We start from the raw sequence: 18,602 nt of genomic DNA, 5'->3' as shown, positions 1-18,602 counted from the left end.
TATTTTGTCAATTCCAAGAATTGTCCATCAGGTATGAGGTCACCAGAGTTTTCCTCCAGGAACCCAGGATGAAATGAGATTCTATAGCAGCAGAATAGCAATTACTAGCTACTATAAGGAACTCTGCTAGGATGAACAAAGAAGAAAAGAAAGTTGTTTGAAGTCTTTGCCATGTGTAATAACCAAGCTCAAGGATGACTTATCAAAATAGATGGAGCCATATTTGTTAAGGTACAACGCTATACTTAGAGGTGATTTATTTTTATTTATTGATATTACTGATAGACTGCTCCAATCTGATTTAATTTGGGCACTACTATTAGAATTGTATTTTAAGTTACAGACCTTTCAGTCATACATGTATAGATTGTGCTGTGCCTGGTAACTTATTTTTGTTCTGTGAGTTAACTGTCATATAAAACCTTATATGTAACTTTTCTATATGTTAAAACATGACTCATAAACTGCAACATGAAAAACCCCAACCTCTGAATGAGTTTGCTAAGCCTACTACCTCTGTTCACTTGCCTTTTGCAAAATGGGAATCTATTATGCCTAAAATAGATTGTGACATCATAGCCCTAACCTTTTGTGACAGAGATGAATGAATCATTCTCTATGTGCTTGAATGGATTTTTTTTTTACTAACAAGATTTTCAAATTCTACATTTTCCTCATTAACTCTTCTATTTCTACTTTATCTCTTTTGGGTCCAGTAGTAGTTATACTATAATTAGACAATCCGTTTTGATAGTGAGACTCTGAACCCTCTGACATCATAAAAAAGAGGTGAAATAGTGAAAAATAATTTCAAGCAGGGAGATATATGAACAAATAAATAGAATAGAGAAATAATATTCTTAATCTTAGTCTGCAAAGTTTAGAATAATGAATTTGTGCAGTAAAATTAAACTACTCCATAAATATTTTTGGGGAAATTGCCTAAATTTGGACTTTGGAATTGAGGAAAAGTGGAAGATTGAAGTATACTTGAGAAAAGATGGCTTGCAGAAAATAGTTCTAAAAGAATATAATTCCTCTTCATGAGAAAACTGTCCTGGGTTTCTCTTCAATTGGTACTGATTTTTTTTCTTATCTGAAATATAATTAGAAACAGAAAACTGACTGCAGAAAAAGTCCCCGTGGTCCATTGAGACCGCCCTTTAAGTTTTTTACTTGTTTTTGTTTTCTTTTTAATTTATTATTAAATAATTAAATAAAATTATTTATTTATTTATTTTTACTTTGATCTTTTTTTAATTGGAGTATATTAACATCTGCTTCTAGTATTTATTTAAAAATTATTCGTCTTCTTTTTCTCCTTTTTCGGAACAGCATTCTCCCTGAGATTAGACTAGCACCAACCATACTAGGGTTTGTTTTTTTTTTAAAAAAAATTGATTTATATGCTGCCCTTCTCCGGAGACTCAGGGTGGCTTACAGTGTGTTAAGCAATAGCCTTCATACTTTTGTATATTTTATACAAAGTCAGCTTATTGCCCCCACAATCTGGGTCCTCATTTTACCTACCTTAGAAAGGATGGAAGGCTGAGTCAACCTTGAGCCTGGTGAGATTTGAATTTGCAGTAATTGCAGGCAGCTAATGTTAATAACAGTGCTTTAGTCTGCCGCGCCACCAGGCTCCTTCAGGTTTAAAGAACCAGGTTTAAGAAAGCTATTAAGGCAACCTATTCAAAAAAAGCCTTTGGGGATTGTTATATGATTGATTTATCCCCGTGTAGTATGTGATTTATTGTTAAAATTCTTGTTTCTTGGGATGGTAATTTACAGTTAATATTAACTGTATCTTGTTTATTAGATTTATTGTTTTAATCTCTATCCAGGAATTGGGAATGTCTGCCATTTAAAGAGTTGGTTACAGTTGAAGTAGAATGAATGAATGAACGAACAAACAAACAAACAAACAAACAAACAAACAAACAAACAAGCTCTCATAGCAGTGAAATTACACCTGAACCTAAGCCTGGGCTGCTGAATGTGTTAAAGGCCCCATTTCCTGGATGTATTGCTAACTGGCCAAATATCTTGCCTACTATGTATAGTTATTTTACTTATTTTTTATAAATATATTTATAAATATATATTCATAAACAATTATTTTATGGTTTTAAAATGTTTTAGTATTCAATTGTAATTTATTTATTTTTTTGAATTGTAAGCATCATTTTAACAGTCATTGTCTGAGATGGATAGCTTTCAACTTAATTGATTAAAAGATAAATAAACAAATAAATAAATGCAATTTTCTTTCTTTCAGTTAATTTTAGTGTTATTTCTTGTTAATGTTGGAATAACACTAAGGACTTCATGATAAATATCTGGGGCAATGGAGATTACTTTATGTTCAATGTAATTCATTAATATTTGTTGGGTCAATGATACGCAAAAATTTAAAAGAAGAAAAACAAAGTGAAGCAATAAATACAATAATAGGCCTTTTGGCTAAGTTTAAGTGTAGTTACTTTCTGTGGAAACTCATAAATCCTTTTCATAGAAGATGGCACCAAATCAAGAAGCCAAGATCAGGGGGATTTAAATTGTCTCTTCCAACATTCTGGATATAAATGCTTTGTACTATGGAGTATTTTGAGGAGATGGAAGATTTTCGCAGTTCGTGCTCAAAAGCCTTTGGTAAAGCTGAGACTAGCGCAACCAGTTTCAAATTATTCCTTTTGTTGCTTTGAAAAACCAATGGCTTGAAATTGTTATGAGATTTATTTATTTAAACTAAAGCAGTAAGCAAGCTTTTGAGCCCATTGTCTTATATATAGGCAGGATTTTAAACAAAGGGAAGAGCAAAAGAGATATGCTGGAACATCTGAGACAACATTTAGTTAATGGGACTTAAGATCAGATGATGTTTTATGTGGAAATTTACAATGTCTGCTTCAAAATAAGGACCACTAAGTTCAATAAAGCTTACTTCTAGGATTTCAACCTAAAATGGTGTAGAATTTTGGATAAAACAGTCTCAGTTGCAACTTGACATGCGAATGTGAAGGAATGGGGGCAGCAAGTTTTATTTCATAACCTTGCCTGCTATACACTCACCATCAACAATCAGTGAATTTGATGTTCTTTGTGTTTACTCCAGAATCAGTTGCTATGAAGGAAGTGACCCATTTGTTAACAGAGAGCTCTAAAACAGACCAGTTAATCTTTCCATATAGCAAGATGTTCTGTCTATTTGCATGTGGGAAATGAAACCAGATACATTCACATTTCATGTGCTATATTTGGCAGTAACATTACTCTGTGGTTGGGATGGAACAGTTGTTGTTTTGTAAATGACAAAAGCTGACCATTTTAAAGGAAGAAATCAACTTTATATTATAATAATTTAACGGAAATTTAGAGATAAAGATTCCTCTGTTCTGCTGGCATAAAGTGTCTCTTCTGCTGACTGTATAAGAATGTGTGCGTGCCGGGTGGCAATAGCAATAGTAAAATAGCAGTGGTCTAAACTAACTTCATTCGAGTGTGGAGGGCTATAATAAGATCCAGACTGCTTTCTTTTAGCATTGTCTGTTTGATGTATTGAAAACAATTTACATTTAGGAATGAGTTTCTCAGTTTCCGAGCAACAGAGTCTGCAATATTTTATAGCAGAAGCCATTGTGGAGAAAATACGTGAAAGAAAATAAATTCTTTATGTGTTGCAGTGACATTTTCCATCTTCTTTTACTGTATCCTTTATCATCAAAGTCAGTGATGCGCTACTTTACTTATTAAATGATTTGGGTGTGACATAGAGCTTGCTAGATGAATTGGACGTTTAAAATGATTGTCTACTTCATAATATTTTCCACTAAAGATCTTGGAGTTGAAATATTCCTTGAAAAAGAAAAGGCAACTTTTTTATGTAGGGGCATAGAGCAGAGAGAGAATGAGGAACGAAGGTCCTGAACCATTTCTGTTCACCAAATTTTATAGTCCCAAAAATGCTTCTCTGCCTCATAAAGGATCCAGATGTGATTTAAATCCAAAGGGTATATTTGGTATTCCATTGATGGTGATAAGGCAAAGTGGTAAAACAATTAAAGGATTCATACCATACAAAAAGATAAAATCCTATATCCATCTATTCTGTATCACTGTAATTCTACAATCCAGTAATAATATATGCTTCTTTTTTTATTCTTTTTCCTGTATTGCTTTAATATCATGTGTTTGTATGAAATATGTCACCTTGCTTTTGGGGGAAGAATCAGTTATTACATTGAGTTTGAATTTTTTGCAGTTACTGTATTTGGAAGGCATTGTATTAAACTGTCAACATTTTTGTATTAAAATTAGTATTGATTTTGTATTAATTAATTTACTATTTTTGTATTAAATTGCATTAAATTAAATGGTGACAAAAATTACTCTATGAATAGATGAATTTGATTATATGAAAATGTTAATATTTGGGACTTCTGGTTGATTTCGCGGCGAGAACGGCTTGGAAAATAGCGGGCTCTGCCAAACCCTGCAAAATCTAGCCGGTAACTGCTGTCGGGAGACCCTACGGGGTCAAAGCTGCCTTGCAGGGGTGGCGAAGAAAAGAGAGGCGCTTCATGGACCATGAGGAACTTACAATTTCTTCGTTAGATCCGAAGCAAACTCTTCCAAACAGCAGGAGGGACGATGCCCATTTTTGGCAGTCACAAGCTAGGACAACTGGGACCATAAGATTTGTGCTGGAGCAGTCCGTGGACAGAGCATTGAAACTGGGTGAGATAACTTCCAACTCTTACTTCAAAGATTTAATTTAAGTACAAGAATTTTAAAAGATAATCTCCAAGCATTAAGGAAGCAGCGATTAGACATATGGAGAAGATTAAAGACTGATAATTAAGAGGCGAAAGAAATGCCCAAGGGAAGCTTTAAAATACAGAAAGCCTGGAATAAAGCTTAAACAATTTGAAAGGTGATTCTGGGGAGAAACTGTTTTGCTTATTTGTATTTTTTAAACCCCCTGGACATATTGGATAATCAGCTGTTTTTGACATACTGTTTAATGTTGGACTTGGGGGCAGGAAAGCCATCTACTGGAAGAAGGGGAGCACTACAGCACTACAGTGTCAGTACTCTTAGTGAAAGTGAGGTCCAATACACATAAAGACTAATACAGAAAATAGAAGAAAGTAAATAACACCTGGAAGGCAGCCTGACCTCTATTCTAGAAGACGATTTGGATATTTTGAAAATACCTAATGAGTTTTTTTTTTCCCTCTTGAAGATTTCTAAAATGAACTAAATTGCAAATACTGTAACTAAACTTTATTGAAAGTGGCTATTGGATTATGGACTTGAAAGATTGGAGGAACCTAGTGGATTAATTTGGATTTGGATTATTAAAGCTATTTAACAGAACATTCTATGAGGCAAAAGAAGAATAGTGTTAGAAGAAAAGAGAAAAGAAGAAAAGTTAAGTAAGATTTTAAAATTTGGACAATTGGGAAGATATGTAACTGGAAAATCACAAGGCTGTAAACCACTAAAGAATTTTAAAGAATATAAATTTAGGGGATTTGGAGGCGTAACTATGGGATTGATTGAATTTTATTAAGTTGGAGTTTTTAAATATTGAGACTTGGAACCAAAGAGGTATACTGAATAATCTTTATGAAATTGTTACAAAATGGATCTACAGGGGATAATAGAGGCAAATGAAGAAATAATTTTGATGCTTAAAAACATGCATGAAACTATAAAGAACAATAAGGAGACAAGGGGATTGTTTAAGGATAAAGAAATGAGTGTAGAAGCCACACAACAATTGGGGGAAAAAGATGGACATGATATTCAGAAAATAGATGAGAAATTAGAAGAAGCAGTAAAAGGAAAAAATCAAAACGAAATGCAAGAATGATAATGAAGACAAAGGATTAATAAGTAGGAATCAATCAGATAATTCCTTAAAAGCTTAAGGAAAAAAGGAAAATCTCTTCAAAAAAAAGAAAGGTTTAGAGAAAAAAAGAAAAATCTTTTAAAAAAGGAGAAAGTCTTACTGATGGGTGTTCAAATATTCAGCAGAAAGAGAAAAAGGGCAACCTGAAGGGAATGTTCAGTAGGTATAAAAATATCAAAAAGAGTTATAAGACTCCAAGAGAGAGAAATAAAAGGGTGACTAAAAAGTCAATAAATGATGGAACTCTAAAAAATTAAGAGATGATGGATGGATAATGATAATTAATTAATAAAAAGAAAAAATAGAAAATACAAATAGGGAAAATAGTAGCATACATATTAACAGATAATAGAATCTTTTATAACTAAAAATAAGTTTAGTAGGTGGAAGTTTAGGATTAGGTAATCTAATTGTATTATTAATATTAATAGTGTGTTAAAGTATATTGTGAATTTAAACTTTTAAGGATTAGAAATTGTGGGGATTTTGAGATATATTCCCGGGATTGATTAAATTTTGTTAATTTTTGGGCTTATTAGTAGTCCTAGACATTTGGGATATTGAAATTATGGTGGAATAATGAGTAATTTTCAAAATATTAAATATTAGTAGCTTAGTAGGGGATAACAAATACATGGCACAAAGAAATATTATTTATGTTTAAATGAATTAATGGAAAAAATGATAAAGAATTATAAAGAGAGAACGGTACTTTTGAAGTTGGAAGATCAGGATTATGCATACTTATTTGTATTATTACTGTTAGCGTTGTTTAAAAAAGATTTGAGCCAATAAATACACTGTCCACAAAATATGTATGGTGTGTATTATATTAAATATAACACACACACACACACACACACACACACACACACACATATAAAGATGTTAATATTTGAATGTATTTTATATTAGAAATGTTTCTTTACTACTGTTTTTGATTAATTCTGCTGCGTGAAATGTGTGAAATATACAGAAATCATAGATGATCTTTTACATGAATTAGATTACTGTAATATACTGTGATATAGGAATTGTAGAAATTGTTTGATTTATAACCACATGTAAACATCAGGATTCATATTTTTAAATACAAAAGTTTTTGTTTATTTTTCATTTATATGTATTTAATATACTATTTCCAAATTTAATATCTCTCCAGGCATTTAATGTGTTCATAAAACTTCTTTAAACTAATATACAGTTTCCTGAATATGGTTTCCCTCATATACACACATAGCTATGCTCTTTTAAATGGAAGAATTACATTGCAAAATTTGGAAAAGTAACACTGGAATTTTAGTTTATTATTCAGGGAATGTGAATTACTTGAATATAATTAAAAAATAAATCAAACTGTTCTGATTCTTAAGTATACTGCCGGAATCAAAGCTTCATGAAGAAACTGTTTACTTTCCTCTATCCAAATATTTTTAGGTACAACCTCAGGGCATTGTGGGATGAAAAAGAAGAGAAATAAAAAATGTATGAAGTTATTCCTAAATGCCCTCTATATTGGACTGCTTTTGGAAGGAATTTTGGTCCTTCATCCAGTTCAGAAATGTTCTGAGGGGTAAACTAGCCAGAAAAGCTAGTGCAGGGCAGTGGTTAGGATCAAATCAAATCAAATCTTTATTGTAGTGGTCCAATACCTGGATACCTACAAAATAAGATTTGACTAAAATTGTAAAAAGACAAGATCCATACAAAATATACTAGAAGCATAAGCAACAAAATGAACAATGTAAAACTATACAAAATAGGAAGAGTACAAAACAGCTAAAAAGCATCCAATAACTTAAAATCCTGTGCCATAAAAAATGAAATTAGACCTAAATCTAAGGAAAGAGGTAATTACTAGATACTAAGAATTGTCTAATTTGAAATTAACAATTAGAAGTTAAAGGTTTGTGTTTTAGAATAGCTACTTAATATTCCAATATGTTAAAGTCTGGGCACAGACCTACTTCTCTAACACTAGTGAGGTGATAATGCATGCATATTATGCCATTCTAGGCTCTAATTGAGTATGTGGGTCTATGAAGCCTGAGACTATCAGAAGCACAGGATTAGCTACATGCTGCAGTGATGCAGATAATGTTCTATAGGCTGCTGTACAGAATGTTATAAAGCTGTACATAAGGGCAGGGGTCTCATCTAAATTAGTCAAGAAGTGTAGAAATGGCTTGTGCAGTTTGATAGTTTGGGGAAGAGCAGGATAGTAAGATTGTCACAAGCAACTCTGTATAATAGACAATAGAGGAGGAACCGATTTATAGTTTTGTCCTGCCCTGAAGCACATGAGCACTGGCTCTCCACCATAGGAAGTTTCTTATATTTGTCTTCAAGAATGGCTGAGAGAGGACAAGGCATTGAACTAAAGAAAAATGGCTTGGAATTTCCATTTGTTGCAGATAGGGAAGGGAAAAGACAATATGCTGAAGTCTTTCCAGACTAAAGAAGTTCAGAACACTGCTTATATCTGTCTGGTTAAGGCAATATACGTGCACTGCATTACACAGTTTATCCAGTCTTTAAATATCAGCTCTTTTTTTTGTACCAGTACTATAATATGATACTGTGGCTTGATTTATCACACTAGGCAATAATATACTTGTGTCTTTACACTCTGGGTGAGCCCAGCTGTTTGTGGCTTAGTGTTTATTTGAATCCAGCTATTTATGGCTTGGGCAGTAAATGCTGCTTAAATATTTATTTGTATATCATTCAGAGAATGTATTTATTTTCTGAAAGTGCAACCAACAAATAAATAAATGTGTTGCTTCATATGATATGGGGATTTAACTGAAATCTGGTTTTTGTTTTGTTTTGTTTTGTTTTTTGCCAATTGCTGCACAATTTGTAACAGACAACAATCTCCTTAATGGTTGAGTATACTGAGCTGGGCATATCAAGGAAGACATTTATTTATTTAACCAAGTGTGTAGAACTGCCCAACTCAGTCACCTATGGGAGGCTTACAATAAAAACAACCAGTAAAACATCCCCCATAACATAGCAAGACCTTATAAATAATAAAAACTAAACAATGGAATCAGGCAGAAATTTCACTGTGCAGCAAGGAGGTTGGTATAGCCGTAACAAATCCAACTCATCCTTACAACTCAGCTTCAACCACAGGATCTTACAACCAACTGTAGCACAGAACCCCTGGAAGGGGCCTTCATGGATAACAGTTGCCATTCTCCTTTCTGAACATGTTCTATTGCCACATTTGAAATTCAGGTAGTTTTATATCCAAGAGAAAAATGCCCTCATTTTGGGCCCATTCAGGTCTTGGTAGTGCATCGGGACAGCCATCATATTCTGTATAAGGATTGCTTTGTTACAGAATAACCTGACATTTGGTAGCAAAAGCCAGAAACCAGGACTGCTGACGATCTGGTGACTTGGGGTTGGTACTGAATTCTAGGATCAGAAAATGGAATTTTTTGAAGACAATGAAATTGCTTTTCTGTGAGCAGCCTACTCCCAGGTCCCCACCTTATATCCTCTCTCTCACTAACTGGATTATATGGTCTACCCACTTGAATGCCCCCATTCCTCTCTCAGTCTTTCTCACCCATACCTTGCAATTCTAATTGCAGAGCCTAGGTTCCATCTGACAAGGCAACTACCCACCACTCATATCTAAATAGCCTCAACTGTTGTTAACCTAAATCATCTTAACCTAAACTTCAGTTGCTGAATTGGCTCTCCTGCTTTGCAAAGCACATCAGTGGACTATAAAGACTATAGAAAAAAGAAAGAAATCTGAAAACACATGGAAATTGGGTTGTATATCCCTTATTAAAATGATTTATGAGCTTCTCCATAGTTAATCTCTGTACTGTACTTTTTAAAAAAAACCAAGCTTCACCAGGAAAATACTCAGAGATAGTACTCTGGTTTCAGAATTAGGTTATAACCTGTGATTTCCATGATCCATGCCTGGTTTCTCTTCAGATCGTATAAATCTTTCGCCTTTTATCTAATGCAGTTTTGAAGGGTTTTTGAGTTATTCGTTTTATATGAGTTACTTTTGTCTTCTCTGCACAGGTATCATTTTTCCTATTCATCATTTTTGTCGTCTATACCATGCTGCCCTTCAACATGCAGGATGCAATAATTGCCAGCGTTCTAACCTCTGCATCACATACCATTGTGCTCAGCATCTATATATCATCCTCAGACATCATGAAGGAACAATTGGTTTGGCAGGTATGTTTTCAGCAACATGCAGAATGATTTGATGATTGCCTTGGACAGCAAATGTCAGCAGTATATAATTAGGAACATGAGAGGATCCGTTATTGTACTTCTAAAAATCATATCTTAGAATTCTACATCTGTTTATATTGGAATATCCTATCCTAAATTTCATAGGAACTCTATGTATCTCCTGGATCTGTTAGGAAATATTGATTTGTGCAAATTGTATGAGAAGGCAGTATACTTTATTAACTTTGCAAACAAAAATAACATCTGGGCAGGTAAAGGCTCTGAACACTCTGAACACTTGGAAGGAGACTTTCAAGCAGCCATACCCCTCAATTGACAGTAGCTATTTCAAGATAGGGATCAGAGGAGCCTTTTTTCCAAGGTGAAATCTTCATTCATGATTGCAGACTACTATATATGGATTAATTTTTGTGCTGTGTTTAAGATGAGGGAGGGTGATCTAAAGAAAATATAGTAATTATTATTTTCAGGACCTTTCTCTTTTTGAGAAAAATTGTTTAGAATTGTAAGCCACTCAGAATCACTTGGTTGAGTTGGGCGGTTATAGAAATTGAATAAAGAAATGATTTTTGGAACCTGTGCTGTCTTAGTCAGCAGTCCTCAGCACAGAAATTGCCACAATAATTGTATGTGGTGAAGGTATCAGCTATGCTGAAATGGCATCCTTGTTACTTGAGAAATCCTATGTAGAACAACTGATACTACTTCTTACAAGAACATCTCTCCTATTTGTTGAGGATGTGCTGATTTTATTTTTCAAATGTATACTTTCCTCACCAACATCACTTTGAAAACCAATACCACCCATCCTCCACAAAATCCTACAAACCAATCCAGTAAAAATGATAATGCAATTGGTTTATGTTTTGTTTCTACTTGATAATTGGGCAATTGAAGATATAATTTCATCAATTTTCTGAACTGGCCTCACCCCACAAAGATTTGTGATACAATAAATTGGTGTCCCACAAGGTTATCTGAGGCAATTGGAAGTCTGGGCAACTGTACTAAGTCTCTATAATATATTATATATTGTGGGCCATTTCCTATTACAAAGGGCACGACAGACATAATGGGAAATTAGTTTTAATAAGTTCTATCTGCAGATAAACTGACAGAAGTCTCTAATTCTAAAATCTTTCTTATCTTATGTGTGACAGCACCTAGTTCAAACTTGTCTTGGCTTAGAAATTAAACTGGGTTGAGTTTGCTTAATGCTTGGCTGAAGCATCAAGCAGAAGCCTGAGAATCCTTTTGGTACTGCTAGAAAATGAATGTCAATCCTGGCAACATTATGACTTCTAGACCTCAACTCCCAGAATTTCCCAGCCAACATGGGCGATTCTGTGAGTTGGCAACCACAAGTCTTAAAGTTGCAAAAGTTGAATACCTCTGTGTTAGAGGGATGTATCTAGGAGGTCCCCAACCTGAAGGACAGTTTACCTTTTAACTACTTCTAGATGCTCATTTAGCTCACTTGTAATACAATGCCTACCTACAGAGAAAAGAAGCACTGACATCACTGCCACTCTGGTTTTCTATACTGTATGGTATTCTTACTTCTAACAGCTTATTACTACCCTTAGAAAAAGTAAATCCAATCAGGATAAAGTAATAGATACAATTATTCCATTCAGTAGAAACCCATTTTCCTTAGTGATGGGCTATTTTCTCTATTTCAAAAATCCACATTTTGTTTTCTAGTCCTTAGGAAGAGTGATATGTTTTTCACAGCATACTTCTTATCTGCAAGAAATTGTACTTGCAGTAGAAAAAAAACAATACCACCCCCTCAAATGTGCTGTGAGGAAACTGCTAGTGTGCCTTAAGAAATGAACTGTAAATATGAAAGGCTCCTACAACTGCAAAACTTTCCTCTCTGCTTCAGTGATTCACAAGGCTGGCCTTAATTGTTTCAAATCAGCTTCAACTGGAAGTAGGTAATCTATTTTGGCTTTAGGTATGATTGGATCTCTCAAGCAACCTAACCAAAGTTGTAAGATGATTAGTTTCCCTCAGAGGCAGCTGCCTGTAATGCTGTCAGTGACCTTCAGTGATTTCCTTTAAAACAGGAAACATATCTATAGCAGCAGTGCATAGGTTTATGATCCAGACTTCAAAAATCTGAGCAACCATTAGATTAGAGGACTAGAAAACAGAGTTCATTTTATCTATATCAATATCTATGTCCATATATCTATGTCCATACACACAAAAATGCACACAGTGAATTTTAAACACCATACAATTGCATTTTCATTGGAGGAAGTTACTAACAGGTTTATTTATAGTCCATAAAATCATAAATAACTCAATGTATAAAAGGATATTTAAAAGATGACTAACAAAAAAAATGTCAATTTCTTTTCTTGGGGGCTCTTTTTTTTAACAAGAATCAAAGAAAAAAATCTGGTAATAAAAATTCAAATTTCAAATTATTGTTACTATGGTTTTTAAATATTTATTCAAGTATGTATGTTTGTGTATATCTATATGTACACACACACACACACACACACACACACACACACAGGTACAATTTCGATAGGAATGGGAATCAACTAAATGAAATCAAGCAAACCAACTTTCTCTTCTTGTCTCTCCAACAAAACAAAACAATTTCAATAATTCAAAGGCTGGGAGCTGGCAAATTTAATTAATCCAAATTTTAGAGTTTGGTACACAAATTTCCTCCTAAAAATACATAATCACCTTCACAGCAGTCCAAGCATGCTATTTCTTATCTTCTTCATAAATGACAATTTCCAGATTTTTGAAATATAATGTAACAGCATATTAGCATCTTTACCCTCAGCTTCTTCCCATGAACCTGATTCACGATAGTAATATTATCTAACCAATTAGCAAGTCCCAGTGGAAATGTTCAAACCAGCTGACCTAACATTCCTTTGTTAATTCTATAACCAGCATAGAAAAATAGTGTTCTTTTTCTGAAAAATCTTTGAGACATCTGAAAAAGAATTTGTACTGAACTAGATGAATTTTTAAAATCATATGAATCATACTTTACATTTCTGAAAAAAAGCCTCAAGCTATAGAGGATATCCCAAATCTCTATTCTAATTTTTTATCTGTATTATCCACATCCATTCCTGCTTAAAAATATTTTTGGTAATAATAGATTGCTGGTTTATACTCAATGGAAACTTCTCTAATACACCCAAGCTTTCTGAGATTTTCAAGGCTCTTCTGGCACATCAGGACCTGGCAACAAAACCCAATGATTTTAACCGGTTCTGTTGCCATGTGACCATTTTAAACAAGTTGTATTCTTTCACTATTTCAGAATTTGCAAAGTATCCTTATCTATTGATTGATTAATACTTACTAATAAATTAGTAATCTCAATTTAAACCTATGATACAAAAATTATCAGCCATTTTTAATTAGAATTATTCCAAGGCATCAATTTTTCATGAGAATTAAAATCAATTTTTAAATTGCTTTCAAATAAAGCCCAAATGCCTACTATAGTTGAAACCATCAGCTTGCTAGGACCTTCGGGATTTCCAGTCACAACTTTCAAGTTGAGCCCACAGCAGTAAAAGATTAGTGTCTTATTCATAGACTGTTAAAGTTAGCAAATATACCAAAGGCATTTTTTGAAATCAGAATAATTAAAACCATTGCTAACATATGTGGTGTTAAAAGAAAAATTCTGGATATTTATTCCTCCCATATAATTATTCAATTATTTTTGAATCTCTTTACTGTCATTTAATACTTGTTCAGATTTCTACTAATATGGGACCCCTAGGCATACTGATAATATAGGCCATCATCCTAATTAATATTTACAGTATGTGATTTATTTCATTTTAACTCAGTGGGCTTCATGCACTCAATCTGTTGTGATTTGTTGTAAACCCAAATAATGACTTAAAAGTAATTTATGAAGCTAGACAGAATCAAAATAGTTGTTAATCACATAATGGACACTTTTTTTCATGTACTAAATTGAACCAAAATGAAGGTAAAGAAGGTTTGGACTAGGATTGTAGAATTCAGAGCGAACCCCTGAGAGGTCCTCTCTCAGTTTGAATAGCAGGATCCAAACCCACATTGCCCTGACTCCTTTGCCACTTTTCTTTAATGGAATTCAAAGATCAGCCATGAAATTATATGCAGCAGTTCTAGTTTAGCACTAAAATTAAGCTGTCAGAATAACTTAAAAGAACTTTCAATCCATTAAAAATTAGTGTATTTCAGCTATCAGGAATCCAGCAGGGTGCCACAAAGTTTCTTGTGATGAGCTTAAATATCTATTGGAAAAACAGAACTTGTAGTGTGTTTAGATATGAGCATATGCAAATCTATATATTAAAAATTGCTAATATTATATTTAAATATGGATAAATATTAAAAAGATACTGTATAAGAAAACTTTATATTAATTATGAACAGTAAATTTACATAATCAAGTTGAATACCTACAGAGCAATTTAGTAAACAAAGCCAGTTTGATGTGGTGGTTAAAGTCCCATGCTAGAAACTGGAAGTCCATGAGTACTAATCCTGCTTTAAGCATAAAGCCAGTTATGTAAGCTTGATCCAGGTACCCTCTCTTAGCCCTAAGAAGCAGGCAAGGGCAAATCACTTCTGAAAATGTTGCAAATTGCAGGGAATTTTTCAGGTACAGTAGTTGCCAGGAATCAAGGTTTACTCAAAGGCAAAAATGATATTTTTTAAAAAAATGGTAAAATACTTATACATTTTTTTTGTGCGTTCAGTTTTCATCACCATGATGTAAAAAAAGATGTGGAGACTCTAGAAAGAATGCAGAGAAGAGCGACAAAGATGATTAGGGACCTGGAGGCTAAAACATATGAAGAACAGTTGCAGGAACTGGGTATGTCTAGTTTAATGAAAAGAAGGACTAGGGGAGACATCATCATAGCAGGGTCCCAATATCTCGGGGGCTGCCACAAAGAAGAGGGAGTCAAGCTATTCTCCAAAGCACCTGAGGGTAGGACAAGGAGCAATGGGTGGAAACTAATCAAGGGGAGAAGCAACTTAAGAACTAAGGATAAATTTCCCGACAGTTAGAACAATTAATCAGTGGAACAACTTGCCTCCAGAGATAGTAAATGCTCCAACACTGGAAGTTTTTAAGATGATGTTGGATAACCATTTGTCTGAAGTGGGCGTAGGGTTTCCTGCCTAAGCAGGGGATTGGACTAGAAGATCTCCAAGGTCCCTTCCAACTCTGTTATTCTATTCTACATGAGTGGATTCCTGTTCATTTATAAAAAAAGCTATTTTTGACATTAGAGAAATGGGAGAACAGACACCCACCTTGAACTCATCCTAGGCTGGATGACCCGGGAGAATTTTATACAAGTACTCTCAGTTAATGACCATGAACTCCATTAATAAGTGATGCAGTCATTAAGCCCCCTCCCCCCAAAAAACAAACATGACTGTGCTGACAGCAGTTCCAGCAGTTCAAGTTGTGGTTGTTAAGTGAATCATGTGCGGTCATCAAGCACTTTGAGACTTCTGTTGGCTTCCTCATTGACTTTGCTTATCTGAAACTGGCAGTGAAGGTTATATATGGAGATCATGTCATCTCAGGACACTGCAGTTCTTGTACTTGTACTCTGGTTGCTAAGCAGATCAAAATCAAATCACAATCATGTGACCATAGAGATGCTGTGATGGCCACAACTTTGAAGTTTGGTCATAAGGCTCCTTGTTCAGCATTATTGTAACTTTGGTTGCTGAATTATCGGCTGCTAAGCGAGAGCTACATGGATTTGGTTCTTTAGCTCAGTCCAATGGACTGAGGCTACGTATAATAAACTATATGTAGCATCTTTGTTCAACAAGCTGTAGTAGTTCCCAGTAGATTTCTGGATGTAATTTAATATGCTGGTTATTACTTATAAAGTCTTACATGACAAAGGGTTAGGTTATTTGTGGCTCTGCCTGTCTCTATCTCTGCTCACCACACCAGAATTGATGGGTTGGCATGCCCCAGGTCCTATTAGTCAGTTTCATCTTGTGGGACCTAGGGGTCATATCTTCCCTGTCACTGTGGCTGCCTCATGGAAGAGCATTGTCACAGAGAACCAGATGGCCCTGACCCTGTTCATCTTTCATAAAGTATTAAAGATCTGGATGTTCTCACAGGTGTTTGTGCTGGGAGGTTAAGCAAGCCTTTTATCTGTCTGTTTTACTTTAATGATTGGAAGGAGATTTTTTTTTCTCTGAGCATTCATGACTGCATGGTTTTGAATATTGATTTTGTGATTGTGCTTTTTGGTTTTTTTTAACTTTAATTTCTCTATATTATCTAGAGTCACCTTGGTGAGATAGGTGACTATATAAATTGTTTCAATAAATAAATAAAATAATAAGTTAAAAATTCTGACTGATCAGTTGTTTCAATAATATTATACTGGATTAAGCTTCTCTTTCCTATAAAATAGGAAGGAGACCAGTGAGATTTCAAGGAATTTAAAGGAGTTATACTCTAGTATATGGTTCTTTTACATATACTCTGTCAGTCTACGTTCCTGGCAGAGATTACCTTCATGGAGGAAGAGGAATTGGTTCCCCATAGAGCAGTGGTGAAATCCTAATGGTTCGCACCGGTTCGGGCGAATCGTAGTGATAAAAGCTGCCAGTTCAGTGAACTGGTAGTAAAAAAAAAGCTACCGGGTGGTCCGAACCGGTATTTCCAACGATCAGCTGTGCTGCACAATTTAAAATCCCTAGAAAACAGGAAATCCTGCTTTCTAGTGAATCTAAATCGCGTGGCACAGCTGTTCCCCCACCCCTTGCTGTTCTACTTACCTTCCCAAGCCTTCTTTTTCTGCGTGCAGTGCACGTTTCGCACATACTGTGCATGCATGCACATGCAGTGTGCATTTGGCATGCACTGCGCATGCTCATGTGCTTGGCATGCACTGCGCATGCGCAGGCAGCAAATCGGTGGCAAACCGGGGAAGATTTCACCACTGCCATAGAGGTCTAAGACATCTGGCTTCATGACATCTTAAAAGGATCCCTCAGTATCATGCATGCATATAAGCATTCTAAAGGCAAGCTGTTTCTCTGTGATTCTGACAACCACAAAACATTAAAAGAGAATTAATGAACAAAAAAATCTAACCTAGAAAAAAGTATCCATAAAAGCAATTTTGGAATTAAATAGGAAGTGTATAAAAATGTTTCTGGAGCAGGAGATGAAGACATTCTTATTCCATTTGTCTGAATAGCATGTTCCTTGGTATTTGTGACTTGTGGAATTAGACTTTCTTACTACACATCTAGTTGAGGATGAGAACAAATCACATTGTCTTTCCCTTGATAGTAAAGTCAATATGAAAGCAAAATGGCATTAAGGCAACAGTCAGTTTGGGTAGCAAACAAATGAAAGGGCTTTGAAGCTTGGAGGGAAATTAATGTTCAGTTTCATGCCAAGTGCAGTCCTACCATAGAGTCAATTAATTCAGAGATGTATAGAAGAAAGTTATAGCTTGGAGCACTTTAGCTTGTGCTGAAATATATCTGTGTTTCAAAGATGTGTGATATTGAGGCATCTATATAATCAAGACAGAGTAAAGCACTACTTTCCAAAGAAGTTAAATTTTCTTTTATCTAATTTAGCATGAGTTCACTTTTTTTAAAAGACCAAGAATCTGTTTTCCCTTAAACACTCCAGTAAACTATTCAATTTTTTGTGCATTTATCACTTTCTAGACAAAGTGATAAAAAAGACAATTTGCCAAAGCAAAACCAATAAATTTTGTTAAATGGCCATGTTTTTTTATTTAAGAACTTTATAAAGGGAAAACATTGTGTGCTTAACTTCATTTTTCTATTAAATGAGAAACTGTGTACCAGCTATGTTCTCAATCTCTGAGACAATCTTGTTCTTCAGTGAACATAATATGAAAATGACACAGCAAGCTGGTAGGTTGCGTGAAGTTTTCCATATGTTGTTATCATTGCACTGACTATGGAAAGCTCAAGTCAATGAGCAAACAAAGGTATCAAAATGTTCATGTTTTAATTTAGAGTGGTTTTTTTTTAAAAAAAGGAAACTCATAGTCATCCTTCCATTTTTAAAAGGCCTAGTTTTAATCATCACTAAATCTGCTACCTGTAATTCAATATCAATTCAATTCAATTTTTATTTATTGATTAGCCCTTTGGGCCATATCAAGTGCAGAATTACAAAGACAAATCATTACAAAGGTTTGATAAAACAAATTAAGTAAGATTGGAATAACTCGCAATTAAAATACAATTAGAATAAAATACGATCTAAAATAAAATCGGGCTAAAATACAATAATTTAAAGTACCATTTAAATATAATTAAAATTATATTATAATGTCGACCCAATCAGTGTTAACTGCTATTAAAATTACATTGTTAGATCAAGTGATCATTCTTACAATCTACCACATTT

General features: G+C 34.3%; 1 protein-coding gene across 5 annotated transcripts in view; it reads left to right on the top strand.

Moving 5' to 3' along the window:
• ADCY2 (adenylate cyclase 2) overlaps nucleotides 1-18,602 on the top strand; it is a 156,383-nt gene that overhangs the window by 43,922 nt on the left and 93,859 nt on the right. For 2 of the 5 annotated variants that reach the window (XM_060691099.2, XM_034411784.3), the window contains exons 4-5: nucleotides 19-231; nucleotides 9,977-10,138. The exons of 1 other annotated variant lie outside the window; for it this stretch is intronic. In XM_060691099.2, the coding sequence (XP_060547082.2) occupies nucleotides 10,016-10,138 (123 nt within the window). In that variant the 5' untranslated portion in view covers nucleotides 19-231; nucleotides 9,977-10,015. The remainder of the gene's footprint in view (nucleotides 1-18; nucleotides 232-9,976; nucleotides 10,139-18,602) is intronic. 2 more of the 5 variants (XM_034411782.3, XM_034411783.3) reach the window with 1 other exon arrangement.

This window comes from Pantherophis guttatus, chromosome 3 (assembly GCF_059756535.1).
Source record: "Pantherophis guttatus breed Tessera chromosome 3, ASM5975653v1, whole genome shotgun sequence".
Taxonomy (NCBI): domain Eukaryota; kingdom Metazoa; phylum Chordata; class Lepidosauria; order Squamata; family Colubridae; genus Pantherophis; species Pantherophis guttatus.
Note: the sequence above shows the minus strand (reverse complement) of the source record. Positions and strands in the feature narration are given on the sequence as shown.